Consider the following 19,436-nt stretch of genomic DNA (forward strand, 5'->3'; position numbering starts at 1 on the left):
ATTGTCACACGTCTTGTTCAACAGCACACCGGCTGCCCTGGATTGATTGGCTGACGTGCAGGATAAGCAGTGCTGCAATCACCGCTGCCATTGGCATCGGAGAACCCTTTCTCTTCGGACCAGGAATGCATCGAGCATATTGGTGCGCATGCACATCATAACTCCTACGCAGCCGTACCCGATCAGCTAAGACGCGACGGGGTCCTAGCACATACTGCGACCGGTATCCACCAGGGCTCGATTACAGGCCGTTACGGTACACATCGTCCCGACAGTGCGTAAGTAGATGCTCTCATTGGTCGTTTCCTTCCCGGGCTGGCATGGCAGGCTCCGTGGTGCTGCCTAGCCTTGTGGCCCCCAGCCTGCATCCCTCGACGCCTCTATGGCGTGGTGCAGCCCAGGCTCAGGCTTCTCCTACCCCAAAACAAACACGTAGTCAATGTCCTCCATCATACTTGTCGTCGCACACGCTCCGGATGCATGGCGCACTTGGTCTTCCCAACAGGCTGGTCTGTCACATTGATCACACGACAAGCCTAGCGGTAATGCCGTACCGCCCCTGGTCTGGTTGACGACTTATACCGTGCCACCCTACTCTTGGTTACACATCGTTGTCGTTGGCATCACTTTGGCCGGATAGCTCTGTTTTGCGAGTTTGGCTGACTTGATTCTATAGCTACCAGTCGAGCGTGGCTCTTTCAGACTCAGGGTCTGGTTCCATATCGACCTCGCCAAGCTCCAACGCCTCATCAGCACTGGCATACTCATCGTACACTACGTTCTCTCCGACGGTTTCAAACACTTACCCAAGTCACTATTCCGTACCAAACAATTACTTTAGCACTACGTGTGGTTACGGCAGCATGTCTTCGAGTCGACGATTGTAGGTTTTCTTTGTGGCGCACTCGTGCGTGTAGAACCCGAAGCGATGCATGACAGCTGACAGCTACGCGATAGAAACGATCCCTCTTCGTCGGCAATGTTACCTCCGGCGAGATCACCAGGACTAGGCCATTCTGTGTCACCATCCATGGGTTCGTCGGCAAGGGACAATTATACGACAGGGACGCCTGGCGTGCATAGATATCCCAACGCCTTGTCCCCTCGAGCTGACCTTTCCCGGTACAATTCCCAACCTGACACTCCTAGGAGTGTGCTTGCCACCACCATGCCGTTGACCTACAACGGTGCTTACCACGCGAGCACCTATGCGACGCCCTCAGGCTCACCCGAGACGCCGCCTTTCAACGCACAGGAGACATGGGGCAACATCACTTGCGAAGGCTCGACAGTGACACCCAATATCGACGCCAAGATCGAGAAGGGCTTCTTCTACTCCGGTGATCGAGTATGGACATGCTACCGCAGGAACTATTTCGCTGTCAACGTGTCGTTCCAGCTTACGCCCTGGATCGCAAACGCCCGTATGTACCTCGAGCAGACAGGCAAACCACCGGAGCAAATACAGTCCATGGCAGTATCTCTTGCAGCGGCTGTGGACGGCTCCACAGGCAAGACTATCGAGCTGATCCAGCACACACCTAAGCGTGACAAAGGCCCGCAGCTCGCGATGAAGAAGGAACTACTGGCCCCAACACCACCGGGAAAGAGCCATGAGCATGGTGGATATGGGCTGAGTAACTTTCACCAAACCTCAACCGTGCCGGGTCCTCAGCTACCATTGCAGAGCGAAAGCGACTCGTCGCAACAATATTCCCCAGCGAGCCATGCCAGTAGCAACTACCAGCATTCATTCGAACGCATCCAGTTCAAGTCGGCAACGGCGAATAATGGCAAGCGTCGCGCTCAACAACAGTACTACCATCTGATTGTCGAGTTGTGGGCGAACGTGCAAACTCCACGAGAATCCGAGCCCCGTTGGGTCAAGATCGCAGCCCGGCTGTCGTCTCCCGTCGTTGTCCGTGGCAGGTCACCTAGCCATTACCAGAACGAGGGTCCACACAATGCTGGTACCCCAAGAGGCGCGCCTGGGTCTGGCCTCGGTGGAGGCGGTCATCATGGGCTGGGATCAAGTGGCCAACCTTCCTATCCGGCCTGGAGGAACGGTATGTCGGGCGGTGGTGCGACTGGAATGGGCGGCAGCATGTATCGTGGTAACACGTACTCGCTAGACCCAAGTCCCGTCGGCAGTCATTCGGTCAGCTCAGCAAGTTCTCTGAGTGGAGGTCCGGTCGAAGGCGTTAGCGGCGAACAGCACATGGTCGAAGACGACGATGCGAAGATGATGGATGCCCCTCAGGACTATTCTTATTATCCTGCGTCCATCTACGAGACTATCCCTACTAAGCTTGAAAGTACTCTACCGCCACCCGATCGCAGGATCAAGGATGAGTATCCAACTGCTGGCTGGCACATCGGAGGCTGTGGAAGGTTCCAAGGCATGGAGAGCAGTCGCGGATACTATCCCGACGTACAAGCACATACTTATTGACAAGCATCCACTAGACTGCTGTCATAGCTTGCATGAACCATGTTGGCCGGCTCAACATGGACTGAGGCTCGCTCCCTTCTCGAACGAAATTCCGCCTCACTGCACTTCGTACAGGCAGTTGGGAAGCTCTTACCAACGACGGCTATTTTTGGGTGCTTCGCGATGACATCTCGGTTTTGCGGCGGCCTTGTTATTGTTACTGTACTTGATCCTTTGCCAACACGAACACCGACGAGCCCTCGCACCAGCACCACTCCCCAAACTAACGACGCCCAAAACACCGCAGCTCAGACAAGGTCAGAACGGCACACGAAGAGGTGTATCATACATGGCGCAAGAAAGGCTACATCGCAGGCTTCGAGCATGTTGGCGACGGTACAACGTTCAGTGTTGGCCTGATTCCAGAGAACATGTGTACAATGCCTGTTCCTTGGGATTTGAACCGACAGCACATGACCTCCCTTGTTTCTGCTGGCATATGATGCCTCAACTGCTGGTCAGGTTGACCTTGGTACATGTCTTGGTGTGTCATCACAAAGCATATTTAATTCTGCCCCCTTCTGGCGGTACCTCCGGTGTCATTGCCTGTATGACCTGGAGGGACCAGCTTCTTTACACGTCGTTCCCATGCTGTTATGTCTTTCTCTGTTTCACTTCTGTTTTATGATGGTGTTCTTTACGCATTACGAGACGTGCAGATGGTGCAGGGTGAGGGCACATTCTACGAGTTATGAGTACGAATGCTTCTTGCATGGTGCATGGCGCATGGAGGTAAAAAAAGGTCGACGGTCGCATCCATCTCTTTCGTGCTGCCTCTGTATGGCGCTCTCTGACTTATGCGCCCCAGCATCTGTCCTTGCGAGCTTGGCAGCAACGGCAAATCATGGTTGTATGAGTAATGGGTCACGGCCATGGAAAGCCTTCGAGGCTTTGGATCAGCAGGATTGAGGACGCACACAAGGAAAATGCAACATCGGCTAGGACGTAGGGTCCTAAGGGTTGCATAGCCACTGTAAGGCACGGTTACGAAGGGACGGGAGATGTACGGCGCACGAGAAAGCTAATGACGGCGGCCCCTTGTCTATTGTATGATTATGTAGTGCCTTAAAAGCGTGTGATAGTTGTCGAATGCAGGCGGCCCTTTTTCGTTTATCATGGTTCGTAGCATTTCCGAAAGTGATGTTTGGTGGGCCTCGACGCCACAGCTCTACGCGACTTTTGGCGTACATGTTGGTTACGTGGGCGTTGCCCGGGCCAAGACGAGCGACCAGCATCGCAGAATATCTGAGAAGGTGCTCGCACATGCAAAGAAGAGTAAAGAAGATCAGACGTGAGGTTCTTGTAAGCTCTTGCCGTCGGACGTGCTCCCGTGTTCCCCGCGGCTCAGGCGTCCCTTCCTGATTCAGGGTCCGGCGGCCAAAACTTTGGTTGATGCTGAACGGTGTCACGTCATCGCTTCACCCACGCGACACCCTGAAGCGTCCTGACCCCGACGCGGCTCGCATACACGCTCCATCCAGCATCCGACAGCATTGCGCATCCGGCGCTCTGTTGACAGCACACACCGGTCCCCATGGCGTGGTACGATCAGGACAGCTGGCTCACGGCAGCCTTCTCCCCAAACCTGTCGACTATCCTCATCACCTTCCTCGTCGCGCTCTGCCTGCCCATACTACTGCATACCGTCCTCTACAAGAAGGCAGCTGCAGCTGCGCAACTTCCCACCTTCCTGCTAGCCGGCCCAAGCGGCAGTGGAAAGACGGCCTTTACGACATTGGTAGCGTATCCCCCAAACCCATGCTCCCGTACCGTCTAACAATTGCCAGGCCGAGCGCAACGCTACAACCCAAACGCACACGTCCACCACACCTCTCACCGTCTCCGCTCTCCTCCCCAGCCCACACGTCCCCGCGTCATCGCACTACCGCTCCCCAGGCGACCCAGCCTTCGAGCGCTCTCGCAACTTCCTCCTCCTCGACACGCCTGGCCATGGCAAGCTCCGTCACTATGCGACCTCCCAGCTTGCCGACCCCAAGAACATCCGCGGTATAATATTCGTCGTCGACGCCGCTCAACTAGGCGACGAAGCAGGACTGAACGAGGCCGGAGAGTACCTTCACGACATCCTCCTCTCGCTACAGAAACGCTACACCAACGCTACCACAAGCAAAGGGCCAAAGGAAATCCCTGTCCTTGTTGCGGCGAACAAGATGGATCTTTTCACGGCGTTGCCCGCAAACCTTGTCAAGAACTCGCTCGAGAAGACAATCACCGAGGTCAGGAGTAACAGGGCGAAGGCGCTTCGCGATGCAGGTGCGGCGTTGAATGGTGGCGAAGATGAGGTAGACGAGGAGAAGGAGTGGCTGGGTGAGGGCGGCGAGGGCATGTTCACATTTGAGCAAATGAGAGAGAGCGGGACGAGTGTGACTGTGATTGGGGGTAATGTTCAGGCGGGTAAGGAGGGCGCTGATGTGGAGCAATGGTGGCAGTGGATTGCTGAACAGCTTTGAAGAAGCTACAGGTGGCCACAGAGGGTAGGATGGATCGAGGCTCGAGCGTGTACCTATACATCGATACCCCCTTCGTTGAATAATGGAATTAGTAGGTCCATGTCACCTTGATCAAGGTCATGACTAACGCGTGTAGATCATCAAGTTTGCTGTTGCACTTTTGAAGTCGTGAGGTTTTCGTGGCCTGACTGCCTCTTCCTTCGAGACCGAAGTGAACTTACGTCTGTTACGGCCTCCAAGCGCATCGAACTATGAGGGTGATGCCCTTAACAACTGACAGTGCACATCTTAGAACAGTTGCTCTTCTTCGCCTCATGCAGAGCAAAAACCACCCAGGATTTGTTGTTTATCTTGTTATTCGATGTATCCGTATGTCGTTACACGATTGTTCCGAGGCAAGCTCACGAGTGAACCGAGTAACTGGTATCATGACCAGTCGACATGACCTCCCAAGATTGAGCAAGCAGCGCGTGAGCTTGCTCATCGTGGCCAAATGACTGGAGGCAAGCGCGGGAATAGAAAGTAAGACTTTGTATAAGAAGGTGAGTGGTTCAACCCAATAGTGCTCACCATCGCACCGGCGTCTCATCCTTCCATCGATATTTCACCAATCCGGACTCAAGACAGCAATACGAACAATGGCGAAGAAGTCAAAGGCTGCGAAGAGAGCACGAAAGGCCGAGTCGGACGCCGAAGCATGGAAGGCATCCTCCAAGACCGTACTTGGTCGCCTTACCTACCGTCTAGAGGAATTACCCGATCTTCTGATTGTTCCTGTAAGGTTCTACTTTTTGAAGAAAATTGACGACAATGGTGATCCAGATTTCGGCTATGTGTACGCTCAGAAGCATCGAGACTCCGCGTGGACCGAGCTGTTCAACGACACTTTCGTGTATTTCAAGAATATCGCTGCTATCAACAAAAAGCCAGACGGGAAAAGCTACGAATCTCACCTCATCATTCCATGTCACTCGATGCGGGACGAAGACTTCTGGAAGAGCGTTCGCCCGGGTGACATACCCTTGAAAATCAAATTCCCCGAAGCCCCCCAAAACTCAAAAGATGTTCCCATCGAACGGCCGATGAAGTGCAGTACCATGGATAGTTTTGTGTTGAAAGGCAAAGATGAAGAAGATCGCAAGCTTTACTACAAAAGTCTCGGTGTTCTGATTCAGAAGCGTCACGCCACTATGTTCCCGCGCTCCAATATGCTCCGTATGGCCGGCGAATCCTTCCATAGTACTCCAAACGGGAGCAAAGCGATAAGACCGATGGTGAAAGGATGCGCGACTCATCAGGGCAATGAAACACAGACACCTTCCCCTGCAGATGATCCGCATCGATCGAGCCACTCACCTTACTCACTTCGCATACGCAACTATCTATCGACTAATCTCAGGCAGAAACTGGTGCACCTGACATTCGACCTCACTTGTACCTTGCCAACTACATATGACAGTATGTGCAAGGTACTGTTGGATGTTTTTGGCGAGAAGATCAACGCCGGGAACATTGACCGTCTGCAACCCGCTATCGAAGACCTTCTGATCGGGCTGCAAGTTCAGCGCAACTACTCCGCTACCAAATCAAAGACTACGGCAGGAAGCATCGAAACATGGTATAAACCGTTCCCGATCCGTGAGGTCGTCCAGGCTGTCGAAGTGACAGTTAAAAGCAAGAACAAGGCGAACAATGAATATAAGGAAGTCCAGACTGTTTACGAATATTTCGAAGAGAGTAAGTCTTGTTTCATGAGACCGACGATGAATCACAGTAACTGACGCAGATGTAGACTACAATGACGGCAACGAGATCGAGCACCAGTATCTACCTCTCGTGGGTGATGGGCGCGGCTGCTACTTCCCCTTGACATATGTCAAACTGCCTGAGAAGACTCAGGTCTTCCCAAGGACAGCCGGTGTTCTAGCCCAGCCTCTCCAGACAGAGATTCATGAGCTCGATCTCCTGAACCCGAACGGTCCAAAATTTATGGAGGACATGGGCGAACGTGTCTGGGCCGAGTTGACGAAGGAGCGACTATATGATGAGGTAATTCTATCACCCACGCTCCGAAAATTTTGCTTACATGTTCACAGGATGCAACCGAGTATGAAGCATCCGTGCTGCTCAAAAGGTCGGAGGACAAACAGGTCAGTGAGGGCGACCCATTGGACTTGGTACTCTGATCCTCTCGTTTCAGCAACACTGCTGATGCCTTTGATGGTGATGCAACCCAACAACTTCTTTGCAACATCTCGTCTTCTCGGTGGTATGGATGATTTCCTTTGTTCTCCAGCATTTCCCTTACTTCCGCGCCGGCTAGATGCACGCCGGATCTAGCTGTTGTGTCTTGGTAGCGTTCAGTCTCTGTTTCCTGGATTTGGTGTTGTCTCCCGCGTTACTTTCATAGAAAATCTAGCCCAATACACTCATTTGCAAAAACCCCCCCTTCTTTTTCGCCCTGCGAGATCAACCCTAGCTATGGGGTGAGAGATTCAAGTACAGAGTACTAGTTGGTATATCGTACTGTCCGCTAGGCCGAACTCCTTGTCAAGAGTAAGAGCAGGCCGCGGCCGATCTAAGTTTCGTAGTTGCACGCGGGACGAAGAGATCGAAATTGGGAAGCAGATCGATAATAAGCTTACCGCTTGGTCAATGCATAAATTGTCTTTAGCAAAAGCCTGTTCAGATCACTTAGCGCAGTACTAAGTACCGTGGTGTCTCATTCAGGTCACCTCGTCCATGCGATCTGCTGCTTGTCTGCATGCAGTTTTGATTCCATCGCCCAGAATGGTATCGCTCAAGGCAAAGTACCGCAGTCTATTCTGCCAGAACTGCCATCTTTTCACCGTAATTCTATCTTCGCCGCCCTTGGCCCTCCACAAAGGACCGACTGGCGCTACAAAGTCCATCACACGGTCGTAAAGATCGTGACCCAGGAGTGACAGCCATTGTGTAGCTGCTGGGAGGTCTATGCTAGGCTGCGATGACCTGAAAGCCGCCCAGTCTTGGTCAGGTATGGTAGCAGAGCCATCGAAATGCTGCGTCACTTCATTGAGGCTGAGTTCGTGTTCCAGGGCACCAACAATTGGATAGCATGCCATGCCACGAAAGTCCATGTTATTTTGTGGCAGTGCACCTCGAATGTGGTAACAGCTAAGAAGCGCAGCGAACGTGTTGATGTTCTTGTAAAGATCTCTGACAGCTAGGACGACATCACCACTGACAATGCGTTCCGTCATTGATTCAGCCGTCCTCAACGTCGCGTCTTTGCGAGCTTCGGAGGTCATGAACTGCAAGCTATAGCACTTTGGACCTGGACCGAAAACTGTCAGCTTCTGAGACTTTTCAGCACGGCGGTTGTTCATGTCCATACCTTGCAAATAACCCACGAGCTCATGACCGAAGCCAGGTAAGTCCACAAAGCTACTGGTGCCCTGAACCGGCTCATCTGTATCGTACGGATACTCTGGTAAAGGGTATGACAATCTCGCAAGCTCCACCACCAAGTCGGCCAATATCCTCAGTTCTGCTTCCGGCCATAACTCGCCACGATGGCATATGGCGCCCCAGAGTATGCTCGCATCATGGGGTGTTGACGAGGAGCAATGAGCTGAAGTCAGTGAACCAAGGATATCTGCTGCTGCTCTGGGATTGATTCGGTGAGTGAGAAGATCTTGGAAAGTACATAGTATGTGTCCTTCTGTGGATGATGGATCTACGTCGCGGATAGCCTCCTCATCGGCGCGGGATAGACTTGGAAATAAAGGATCAACAGAAGCTCGGTTCAGACCTGGTCGAGTAGAGCTGAGAATGGCAGAGAGCTGTTCGTGGTTCCATCTTGCAGCCATGGATCGAATTAAGTTAATGTCAGAATATCACCAAAATGAACAGGCATAGAAGTGATGAGTGCTTGAGGTTCAGTTGCCACCATGTTGACGGTTGATAGGCTACCGAGATGCTGATTCATGGATGTTATGCATACCCACCACGTGCCTAGGCAGCTGACAGTGGCGGCGACGGCGTGAAGGTGGCGATTGAGCGTATCCGGCTGGCGTTGTGAGGATCTACTAGCGGTGGCTTGAGCGCGGCGGCTATTTGCGGGTCAGGCCATCGAGTTTGTTCTGCGCGACAACTTTGCATCCGTATTACGACATCTTCTTCGCCTTTGACGTGCGGGTACTCTCTTTACTTATACTTCCAGAAACTCTCACGATACATACTCCAGCATCACATACACGCCTCAGCACACGAAAACCGCCACCATGTCTACCAAGACGCGCCCCGCCATCCCACCTGTGGTTATGGACAGCATAACGCAGCAGATCGGCAACACGCCCCTCGTACGCCTGAACAAGATTCCGCAATCCCTGGGCATCCGTGCCACCGTATACGTAAAGGTCGAAGCCTTCAACGCCGGCGGCAGTGTCAAGGACCGCATCGCGCTTCGCATGATCGAAGCCGCTGAGAAGTCTGGTCGCATAAAGCCCGGTGACACACTCATCGAGCCTACGTCTGGTAACACGGGTATTGGGCTGGCTTTGGTGGGTGCGGTAAAGGGATACAGAACCATCATCACACTTCCCGAGAAGATGAGTCCCGAGAAGGTGGCGGTTCTTAAGGCGCTCGGAGCCGAGATCATTCGTACCCCGACAAGTGCGGCATGGGATAGCCCCGAAAGTCACATCGGCGTCGCGAGGAGATTAGTCAAGGAGATCCCGAACGCGCATATCCTCGACCAGTACTCGAACCCCGACAACCCGCTCGCGCACGAGTGCGGCACAGCCGAGGAGGTGTGGACACAGACCGACGGCAAGATCACCTGTCTTGTTGCTGGTGCAGGAACTGGAGGCACTATCACAGGCCTAGCGCGCGGTCTGAGGAAACACAAGCAGGATGTCAAGATTGTCGCTGCCGACCCACACGGCAGTATACTCGCACTCCCTGCGACCCTGAACGACGAACGTGTGAACGAGGGCTACAAAGTTGAGGGAATCGGATATGACTTCATCCCTGACGTCCTGGAGCAGAAGATCGTGGACAAGTGGTACAAGACAGACGACCGGACATCGTTCTTGTATGCCCGCCGGTTGATCTCCGAAGAGGGCATTCTTTGCGGTGGTTCGTCTGGTAGTGCGATGGCTGCCATGGTCGAAGCCGCGAAAGACATGGACCTCACTGAAGATGATGTTGTCGTCGTCATTCTCCCCGACAGCATTAGAAGCTACCTCAGCAAGGTTCGTCATCCTTTGTCATATGCTACTGTTATGCCATACTAACGTATCATAGTTCGTCGACGACGACTGGCTTGCAGCAAACGACCTTCTCCCCCCTACGCCCCCTCTAACACCTAACACGAACGGCGCAAACACTCGTCGTCTCTCCACCACCAAGCAGGCCGACGCTTTCCACGGCGCCACCATCGCTTCCCTACGACTCAAGCCCGTTACCACCGTCCCCTCGAACTCGCCCTGCAGCGAAGCCATTGAAACAATGCGTGAGAAGGGGTTCGACCAACTTCCCGTTAGCACATACTCTTCCGGCGGCAAGGCGCGTCTTGTCGGTCTAGTGACCCTCGGCAACTTGCTATCCTACATCGCTGCCGGTCGTGCCACACCAAAGTCGCCCGTCGAAGAGGTCATGTTCGATTTCCGCAAATTGAACGAGGTCGTAAAGGACCTTGGCCGTCTCTCGCTCGACGGCGACAACGCGAAGAACACACAGAAGGGTGGCAAGAAGGGACGAAGGGAGTTTGTTGAGATCACCAAGGAGACCAGCTTAAGCGACCTGAACAAGTTCTTCGAGTGGAACAGCGCAGCTGTTGTCACCGAGCGCGTCGATGGCGAGCCAAAGGCTGTTGCTGTTGTCACAAAGGTGGACTTGCTATCATGGATGGTCAGACAGGGAAACACTAATGGGCATTCGAACTAAATGGAGTAAAGATGATAGAACAGGATGTACATGAAGGAACGTTCAAACACGAGGCACGCATATCAAACCTTTAGCGAAAGAAAAGTTGGCGATATTCATATTGGACCGGTAGCAACGGAGTTATAGGCATGGTACAACTCAACTTAGATGGCATTCGTCTGGTACGTCAGGATAGAAGTGCGAGACCTCAACGTCTATAAATGACAGCTATGAAAGGCTGCAAACTCATACTCTTCTCGTTCATCATGAGTCTACGCTATTCCCATCATAATCTCCCTCAACTTGCCCGCCGCCGCACCATCCAAAAACTCCATACTCTTCTTGATGCCCACTTTGCCGCTACCCATTTCTTCCATCTCCATCATCCACAGCAAATCATTCTCCACTATCTGCCCCTCCGTCGCGCCTTTCGCCTGCATCATGAAGCTGATCCGCAGGACGACCTTCATCTTGACTGGATCGACAATGACGTCTGTCACATTGGATTTCCAAGACTCAAGTCTGGGAAGCATGGATCGTAGATGGGTGAAAAAGTCGTCGAGGGAATGCGTGCCTTGGATGGGCGGGGAGAGAGAGACGGAGTAATTATGGCCCCACGAGTGTTCGAAAGAAGGGGCGCAGTAGGTACGCATGAGATCGAAGTCCATGCGTTCCGGGAAATCCGCGTCGAGTGTTTGGGCTCTGATGAAATTGAGCGCTGTGTCTCGGAGGATTGTATAGGTGGGCAAGGCAGATGTCGCCGGATCTTCTGCGGTGTGGTTGCTCATGGTGATGTTGCTGGTTTGTTTTCAAGAGATGAAGATGTGCAATTGGAACTCTTGAAATGGAAGAAAGATACGACTGTGGTTTGCTTCATTAAATGCGGAGAATTACCAGTGCTACCTAGTACATGCGGATCCCCACGGTACGCCACGGAATAGGGTTCGATTGTCCCGAAAAACGGGAACGGCGCAAACTGTAAGTTTATACTACTGTTTGAGGTTGGCGCATATGCTGAAGACATGGGGCACGCTTGTTTTGTCTTTAAGAAAGTTGGTCGTGAAGAGAGCAAGGTACTATTGCGGGTGCTCCCGTTGCTCCACTATGTCCGTCCAATCAGCTGAACGACGACCGTGACGTCGAAGTAACGGTTGGAGACAACGAATGTTCACGACCTCGCTGGTAAAGTATCGCGCAACTGTGGAACTATCGAATTGAATGTAGAAGTGGTGCGGTAGTGGGAAGGTCGTGTCGCTGAGCGATCAGACGCACGAATTACTTTCTGTTGAGAATGTTTGCGTGTTGGCCGTGTTCGCTATCAAAAACCGAAAGTGCCAAGAAGACATGAGATGGATGGATCTAAGGTGAAATGCGATAGGCCAAAGAGCTGGTGAGTGGGAAGAACTGAGCGGCTGACTTACTTACAACGTCAAACGCCATAGCCAATGTCTGTCTATCGGGGCAGAGGGCCATGTCACCTGTTGCTTCTCAAAGCCGCCCAAGACTTGTAATATCATCGTTGCATGCTTGGAGTTCGTGTGATCTGGCTCTAAAAACCCACTGGATCGCGTTCGATGAGGTTCCGCTTCACACTGGGATTCCATCGCTCCGGCTACCTTCTGATAACGACAGACCCACTGACTACGGCTCTGTAGTAGCAATGGCCTGACACAAGAGCCTAGCTCAATCGGAACACTTGTTATCCCGGGTGTAAGGCGGCATAAGTACGAACACGCTCGTTGTATTCGCAGCCTAGAGACTATTCGGCCGACATTTCTTGTCACTTCTGCCCTGATCGGCTGTCCGTTGCACATAGAGCCATTCGATATGCATACTGAAGTCGAAATGTGCTCGTGTCTGAAGGATGAAGACAAAGGCAGTCCTCAGTACTACAGGTATATAGCCGGCAGTTCTTTCGAGATGGAAGAGGAGAAGGATTGGCGATTGCGGTCGAAGAATCATCCATCGAAGCAGTATTGGGGTGTAGAGGAACTCTGAAGTATCTGAACTGATTGTGTACGTGGTCTCGAATCGAACGCGATGAGGGTGAAGTAGGTTCAACCGAAATTAGGGCTATCGATGCCAGCGAGTGTAGCAATTGTGGAGGGACGGTCGGTATTCATGCGCGCTTCGAATAAGTAGTCGGTCCTAGGCTGTTAGCTTATTGCACGATACAGCCGCTGCGACGTGGTGCAGGGAAACGCAATCAGTGGACTGTTGCAATCTTTCCACATTGCTGTAAAAGGAGGATTGACGCATGGCGGAACTGTCGGAAGCCTCGATCTGAAGGACGATGCCCGTGCGTTGCGAGAGTGGTCAGGTGCATTCGACGTATGCGTAACGTCACTGAGAAAGGATCGCCGGTCGGTAAAGCTTGTTGAAGAAGGCGTCGTACACATGGCTGAGGGTTGTCACGCCAGAAGGGGTGTTTTCGACATGTCGTTGGGACTTGTAGACTGAGGAGGGCGTGTCCACTTGGGCAGCCAGCGGGAGCCAGTGTCTTAGTACGCGGAAGGCACGCCCCGGACGCCCTCGGTTCGGTCCGGTGTTTAAGTTCCAGACAGCCTGTGTTTGGCGCACCCTTTACACATCTAACCATGAGAGAAAATTGCTTCTCTGCACCGTCGTGCAGGGTCGCGAAGCTCACTCTGGGTTCATGGTCATCTGCGTGCACATGTGCAGCTGCAAGGCCTGATCGCCGCTACTTACCGCACGCCCATCATTCCCACTTCGGCTGCAAGCCTGCGTATCGTCTGCGACTCGGGAAAATCTACGAGCCCAAGGGTTCGGTATCTTTGCATGAGCTTCTTATTCGCCGTTCATCTCCGAACTTCGCATTGTTGCGACGCTCAGCAGGAAAACTTCCGAGCGGAAAGAGCATCACTGCAGTCCTTCCCAACTGCCGCAGAAAGCGCGCCTCGATGTGGTGCATGTGAGATCCAAGCCTTCCAGGTTCTCTCAGACGTGTATGGTGTAGAATTCTGCCTGCGACCACCTGCAGTGTGCTCTTGCCTCGGTAGTGTGTGTCGCTAGTCATGACCAGGACATATCGCCAGCGCGGCGCTTCGTGCGGCTGTTGTCTAATTCGGCGTTCGAAATCTGCTACGAGCATGTATCGGGTTCGCGTACATTGGTGTTCCAAATCTCGTCGGTTTTGCGGTTTTGCGAAGCGTTCGCAGAGGCGCGTGGGGAATAGTAGCACAGTTCAGTGGTACAGATCAAAAGCGGTACACACTGCGTAGCTGTGCCACAATGGTGCTGCTGCTTGCACACACATTAGCGCTAATTGTTGGATCCAATAGTCGGGTTGGTGGAAGTGCGAGCAGAAGCCACTCGTTCGCGCTGCCAAGCTGAGTAGAACGCGGCAGTTCGTGCTAGAGAGTACTCGAGCACAACGGTAGCATCGATTCGTTCCATTCGATTCTGCACAAGTCGAATCCATCATGCCCGTATTTATTGCACTGACTCGACCAGATTCTGTGGTTGACAAACCCCCCCAAGCAAAGGCGTTGTCCTCATCGTATCGCGACAGGGAGGATAGTGGAAGCTGATCTGTCGATGCTAGCTGTTTGAGAGGCGGTTCGATACACAAAATGCCTTCTCTCGTGCGGGGCGTTAAACCAAGGGGAGTTTCGTGCCGCAATCGAAGTCGTCGAGGGGGGTATCCGCCTAATCGGGGTGTCCGTCGTCAGTAGGAAACTCGATTCGATCGTAGAGGCGTGAGAACACTGGGTAAAGACCTAAGTCTTGTCTTAAGACAAGTCTCCGCGTCATGTTAGTTCCTTTGCGCCAATGTGTTGCTTGGTTGTGGCCGCCGCAGCGGAGTTTGTACGTACAGGCTTCGCGCGTCTGCAACGGTGTGAAGGAAGGGTTCGAAGGCGGGAAGGGGGTGGGATATGCGTCATCACACGATGCGTTGGGAAAGCGTGTATGCAGCAGTCCGATCCTTAAGGAGTGGGCGAAGACGAGCTATGTGTTGTGTTCGAGGAGTTATGCCGGCTGTCTGAGAAGCATCGAAGACTCGAGAAGACGTTGTAAAAGAATTGTCATTTGAAGAGTATACAACAAATAGCTCAGCCAGTTGGTGTCATTGTTCGATGCAATTCAATGAGACTGATGAAGACGAGATCCAGTGGCCTTCCGGCAGATTGTTGCATCGGCGGAACACGGCACTTCCGGGATCTGCACCACTGCTCTCGCAGGGAGTGAACGTATTTGGCAGGTCACTCGTTGCAACCATCACCTACTGCAGCACTTCAAATACTTAAACCTTTAGCTGATGACTCCGGAAGCAGCATCTCACGCTGCTCGCAATATCGCTGATGATGGAAACATGGAAAAATGTCTCACTATCTATTAGCATGAGTTCTGCGGTAATACTACACACAAACGCGGACCGGCGAACCTCCCGAACCAGAGGATGCTGGAAGAGTCCCTAAACCTGTACCGTTGCAGTATCAGCCTCTATCTTAATAGCATGTATATCATGGGCGAAAGACCCAGGCGGCTTCCGACTCACCACGTAATCTTAGACATCAAAGAATGAGTGCGGCTTTCTTGCTCTCCTACAAGTTGGCGTGGGGTCCGCAAGTGAGAAGTTTGGCGCTTCCATCAAAACGGTGCATAGCCAACGATTTGTCAATATGCTGACCAGCCTGTTCAAACATCAGCACCAACTGGCGTTCTCTTCGCCACGGTCCGCGGAGGCCTTGCACACCCTGGCGATAAAACACTGTGAGAGGCGACTGGCGCATGTCCCCTAACCACACACTTCCTGCCTCGAGTGTAGCCAAGAGATCTACACTCTACGCACCTGCCCTGGCCGTGCTCGCGGACTGTTTCCACTACAGGAAGAATTCCTACACCGTATGGAACGCCTTCACCATGCGCTGCTGAAGTTTTCAATGTTTAGGCGCATGTCAGTCCCTCCTCGTAGCGAAACTCGGCGAATGTGATTCAGAAGCGTGGCGATGTCCCCGATCCCTGGCTCCTGTGAACCCACATCTAAGGTGTCACAAGTATCGCGCGTATATGAGATGCATATGCGACGTGGCTTGTTGGATGAACTGATCCTTCAGCTGCGGAATCCTCTGGATGCAAGCGTCAGGCGTGGCCCGCAGGTTCGGCGGGCATCATGCATCGGATCGAGACCTGAACATGGAGCGTTGGGCCGCACGTGTTCACGCTGTTATGGCCTCATGGGTTTTGGGTTGCTAATGAGGCTACAACGCTGGCAGACCTTCTCTCTTGGGCCGCTTCCCAGGCCATACCACGAAGATGCGGCCACGTATAATGCATCGGATAGTCTTAGATCGTATCTGCACAGCATCTCTGCCGCTCGCCGGAATCTAAGTAGCCTGGGCATTAGGCTGTCAAATGCACTTACGTTCTGATGCGTGCATTCGAGTCGAGAGGGGTGGGGCTGCACTGGCAGCTAGTCGGGATGAACGAACTCGCCTGCGGGGAGCAGGTGCCGGGCGCCTACACATCGTCTTGGGTAGTACTGATCAATTGCATTCCCTACCTTATCTGATCTGCGGTCAGGTGTTCGCGGTGTAGCAGTGGAGACGTGACTCTCCACTACCTTGGTAAGGGTTGGCAAGACGAGATCCAGAAGTTTCAGCCGACACCACCCCGCTTGCCGTCAATGCCATCGGTATGTCTTGAGTGCATGGGTCGATGGGGAAAGGACAACGCAAAAAAACTCGTACTGTCTAGGAAGCTTCACGATGAAGCGACGTCCGTTCAACAAGCGCGCTAGGGTTTAGTGTACCACCAACGAGCAGTGGCGGAAGCGACGACTGTACAACTTCATGTGTGCATGTTTCAATAATATGTAAAGATTTTTATAATTAGCAACAGATATGATGTAAACAAAAAAGCCGCCGCCCTCCAAGTTTCTTCCATATTCATGCCACAACGCTCCTTTCTGACCGCTTTCCACCGTGATTAAAAGAGTGTTTGAGACTTGACAGGTCCACGAAGAGAGATCGAGTATGCAGCGAAGGCTACTCAATAGCAGAAACGGCGATGCTAGCTACCCAGCATTCACAGCTGAGTCCTGTCGACTTCCAATGGTTCGATAGTGGCTTGCCGGCGGCGGTGACTGACTTTGGTTCGTAGTCCCAGTCAGAGTGCGCAGCGCGATCTCGGCAGCGTCTTCTTTTGCATTGGGAAGATAATTTACATCGTACCAGTATCTCGCCTGGAAGTTGGAACCGTGGATAGTGACCATGGTTGACCAGGCCGTTCGGCCGCCTAGCATGTATATTAGCTAGTGATATGCGAATTTGTATTGACGAAGCAATATGCTAGATTTGACTCACCACGGCGATCAGAAAGATCTGTGTATGTTGGTTCCTGTAGCCCTCTTGCCAGGCAATGATCTGGAAAGCGCATCAGTGTGCGTTAAATCAAGGACTGAAACGAATAGGCATACCTCGAAGGCGCTGCGTCCACGGATCTCGATTGGCCATGATAAGAATATTTTGGATAGACGCAGAACGAGTGAGGGTAGCAGACAAGGAATAAGTTGCAAGGGATAGAGGTAGATGGCTAAGAAAGGGTTGGGACTGGCTCGATACGACAAGCCTAGCAGCGATTCTAAGGGCGCAGCTACTTATAACATATAAGAGCGACACAGAGCCTCATTATAGACGGAAGAAGCAGACAGATATGGTAGTGAGTGACGAGGGTATGCAAGCATCCGTCTCGTCGGTCATGCTCTTCTTGCAAGTGACATGCGCATATGCTGTTAGAAGCCGTCGGAGCACTCAGTTTATGTGGCCAATAACGAGTTTCCCACACCCGAGCCATTGGGCTGGACGAACGCGCTCCAGAGCGGGCCGATGGGGCATGCGAGAATCCCAAGCATGGTCTAGGCCATGCGCAGCCTACTATTATCTGCGGAGAGTTGGGGACAGTCTGTCGGCAGCTGCTGGGAGGCGGTACGGATGAGATGCTTGTCAACACCCGCACTGGGAAAGCTGCATGAACAATATGCAATTGGAACCTGAGGCTGCAGCGTGAGGGTGCTTTACAACTTCAGCCCAAGAGCACGTTCGCGTACCCACATGGCTGCAAAACATGAGGCTAGTGTGGAGTGCCAGGTCATTATGCAGACACTCTGCAGTAGTGCTCAACAGGACCCTGCCTAATTTTCGCTGTGGCGGCAATGATATCATACCGAGAGAGGCGGTCGTTGCGGTTCGGTAAAGAATGCTTCGAATACATCAAACGATATTAAACAATGTCCGTCAATTATGAGGCGGATGATGCATTTTAGCAGCGCTGTTGACGGCAAGAGCGGATGGTCGTTGAGCTTGTACACCCACACTTGACCCAAGGTACCACAAAGCAGCGAAAGAATCAGGACACCAAATGATGAGGCATCGGGTTCCTGCTTATTGTTTGACCTTCCTCATGGGATATGAAGCCGCAGCCCGAGATTGATGAGCAGACCGACTGTCGTGAAGCGAAAGTCAACCCATGCAATTCCGTTGACGCAAATGCATGGCTGGGAATATGTGATTGCGACAGTTTTGATGGAAAAGATGTCCTGATTGGTTAGTTCGAGTAATCATCGTCGAGTGCCGTGACAATGTTCTTGCTACGATACAGTAGCTTCAACGATAAGAATATCCTTGATACACTTCGCTCGCCGCGATTACGTATCAGCTGCGTAGTAAAAAATCACCGCATTCTCTCTTGAGACTTCATGGGGCCGAGGCGGAGGGTCGTACGGAGAGCGTTGGGCTGATGCCGTGATCGAACATGCTTGAATGCAGCAGAGAGATGCGGGTTTGAGGTTCAGCGTCATGGAGAGTGCGATGTGGCGATGTGCTCCCAGCAGTCGACGCAAGACGAGCTTAGCCATGTGCCACGCGTGTGCTCGACGTCGTATCACCTGTCAGCTGTCAATCCTAAGCTGTCGGGATTGTACGCCTCAAGAACGAACTGGTCTTCTAGATTATCCTAACACGTAAGCAAACACCTCTCTCAAACGAAACATGCAGTCCAATGAGCGCTGTGCGGGCACAAGACTTGCACGGCTTAATTTGAATACCGAAGCGTGCCGTGTCGTACCCACGTCGTTGATGGAAATATGTTACTCTCACGTATGGCAGATTGCGAACCAATTGTATAGAGCAAAATTAGCTCAGGTCATTATTCGTTCCAAAATGTGGTATCGTAACTTCGATCCCAGTATGTATCGATCCAAGAATGATAACGTGGCGATTCGTAAACCAAAACGGGCGGTACTATGTGCATGTGCTGAACATCCATGCCGGCTGGTATCCTGTGCAATGAGAAAAGGCTCAACAAATGCAGCAAACAAACAACGCTTTGCATGCTGCAGACCAAAAGACGGCGCAGATGCCAAACACCAAGGTGTAAAAAGAGAACATGACCACCAGCAATGCTAAGACTGCGCCTGCCTGCAGGTAGCCATCCCAACAGAATGTTTCTGACAGGTTGGTGATACAAGATGCGAGAACAGGCTGCAGCTTCCCGATACTGATTGAACGTGTACTAACGCAAACTTGAGCTAAATAAAGCAGACA

At 52.4% G+C, this 19,436-nt stretch overlaps 5 protein-coding genes across 5 annotated transcripts; 4 read left to right on the forward strand and 1 right to left on the reverse strand.

The window, feature by feature from the left end:
* Positions 1-1,030: 1,030 nt before the first annotated feature.
* Positions 1,031-2,452, forward strand: J4E87_008779 (uncharacterized protein; the record flags this gene model as incomplete). The annotated part of the gene is made up of 2 exons (XM_049380363.1): positions 1,031-1,038; positions 1,150-2,452. The coding sequence occupies 2 exons, from the start codon at positions 1,031-1,033 to the stop codon at positions 2,450-2,452; spliced, it is 1,311 nt and encodes a 436-aa protein (XP_049229860.1).
* Positions 2,453-4,025: 1,573 nt separating this feature from the next.
* Positions 4,026-4,962, forward strand: J4E87_008780 (uncharacterized protein; the record flags this gene model as incomplete). Its single annotated transcript, XM_049380364.1, has 2 exons — positions 4,026-4,229; positions 4,279-4,962. 2 exons carry the CDS (start codon positions 4,026-4,028, stop codon positions 4,960-4,962), a joined length of 888 nt encoding a protein of 295 aa, XP_049229861.1.
* Positions 4,963-5,390: 428 nt separating this feature from the next.
* Positions 5,391-7,148, forward strand: J4E87_008781 (uncharacterized protein; the record flags this gene model as incomplete). Its single annotated transcript, XM_049380365.1, has 4 exons — positions 5,391-5,397; positions 5,590-6,699; positions 6,755-7,011; positions 7,059-7,148. The coding sequence occupies 4 exons, from the start codon at positions 5,391-5,393 to the stop codon at positions 7,146-7,148; spliced, it is 1,464 nt and encodes a 487-aa protein (XP_049229862.1).
* Positions 7,149-9,227: 2,079 nt separating this feature from the next.
* Positions 9,228-10,893, forward strand: J4E87_008782 (uncharacterized protein; the record flags this gene model as incomplete). Its single annotated transcript, XM_049380366.1, has 2 exons — positions 9,228-10,199; positions 10,252-10,893. The coding sequence occupies 2 exons, from the start codon at positions 9,228-9,230 to the stop codon at positions 10,891-10,893; spliced, it is 1,614 nt and encodes a 537-aa protein (XP_049229863.1).
* A 251-nt stretch (positions 10,894-11,144) lies between these two features.
* J4E87_008783 (uncharacterized protein) lies at positions 11,145-11,660 on the reverse strand (the record flags this gene model as incomplete). The annotated part of the gene is made up of 1 exon (XM_049380367.1): positions 11,145-11,660. The coding sequence occupies one exon, from the start codon at positions 11,658-11,660 to the stop codon at positions 11,145-11,147; it is 516 nt and encodes a 171-aa protein (XP_049229864.1).
* Positions 11,661-19,436: the final 7,776 nt, after the last annotated feature.

Source organism: Alternaria ethzedia, assembly GCF_023757985.1.
Source record: "Alternaria ethzedia strain BMP 0044 chromosome Unknown scaffold_29, whole genome shotgun sequence".
Lineage (NCBI taxonomy): Eukaryota > Fungi > Ascomycota > Dothideomycetes > Pleosporales > Pleosporaceae > Alternaria > Alternaria ethzedia.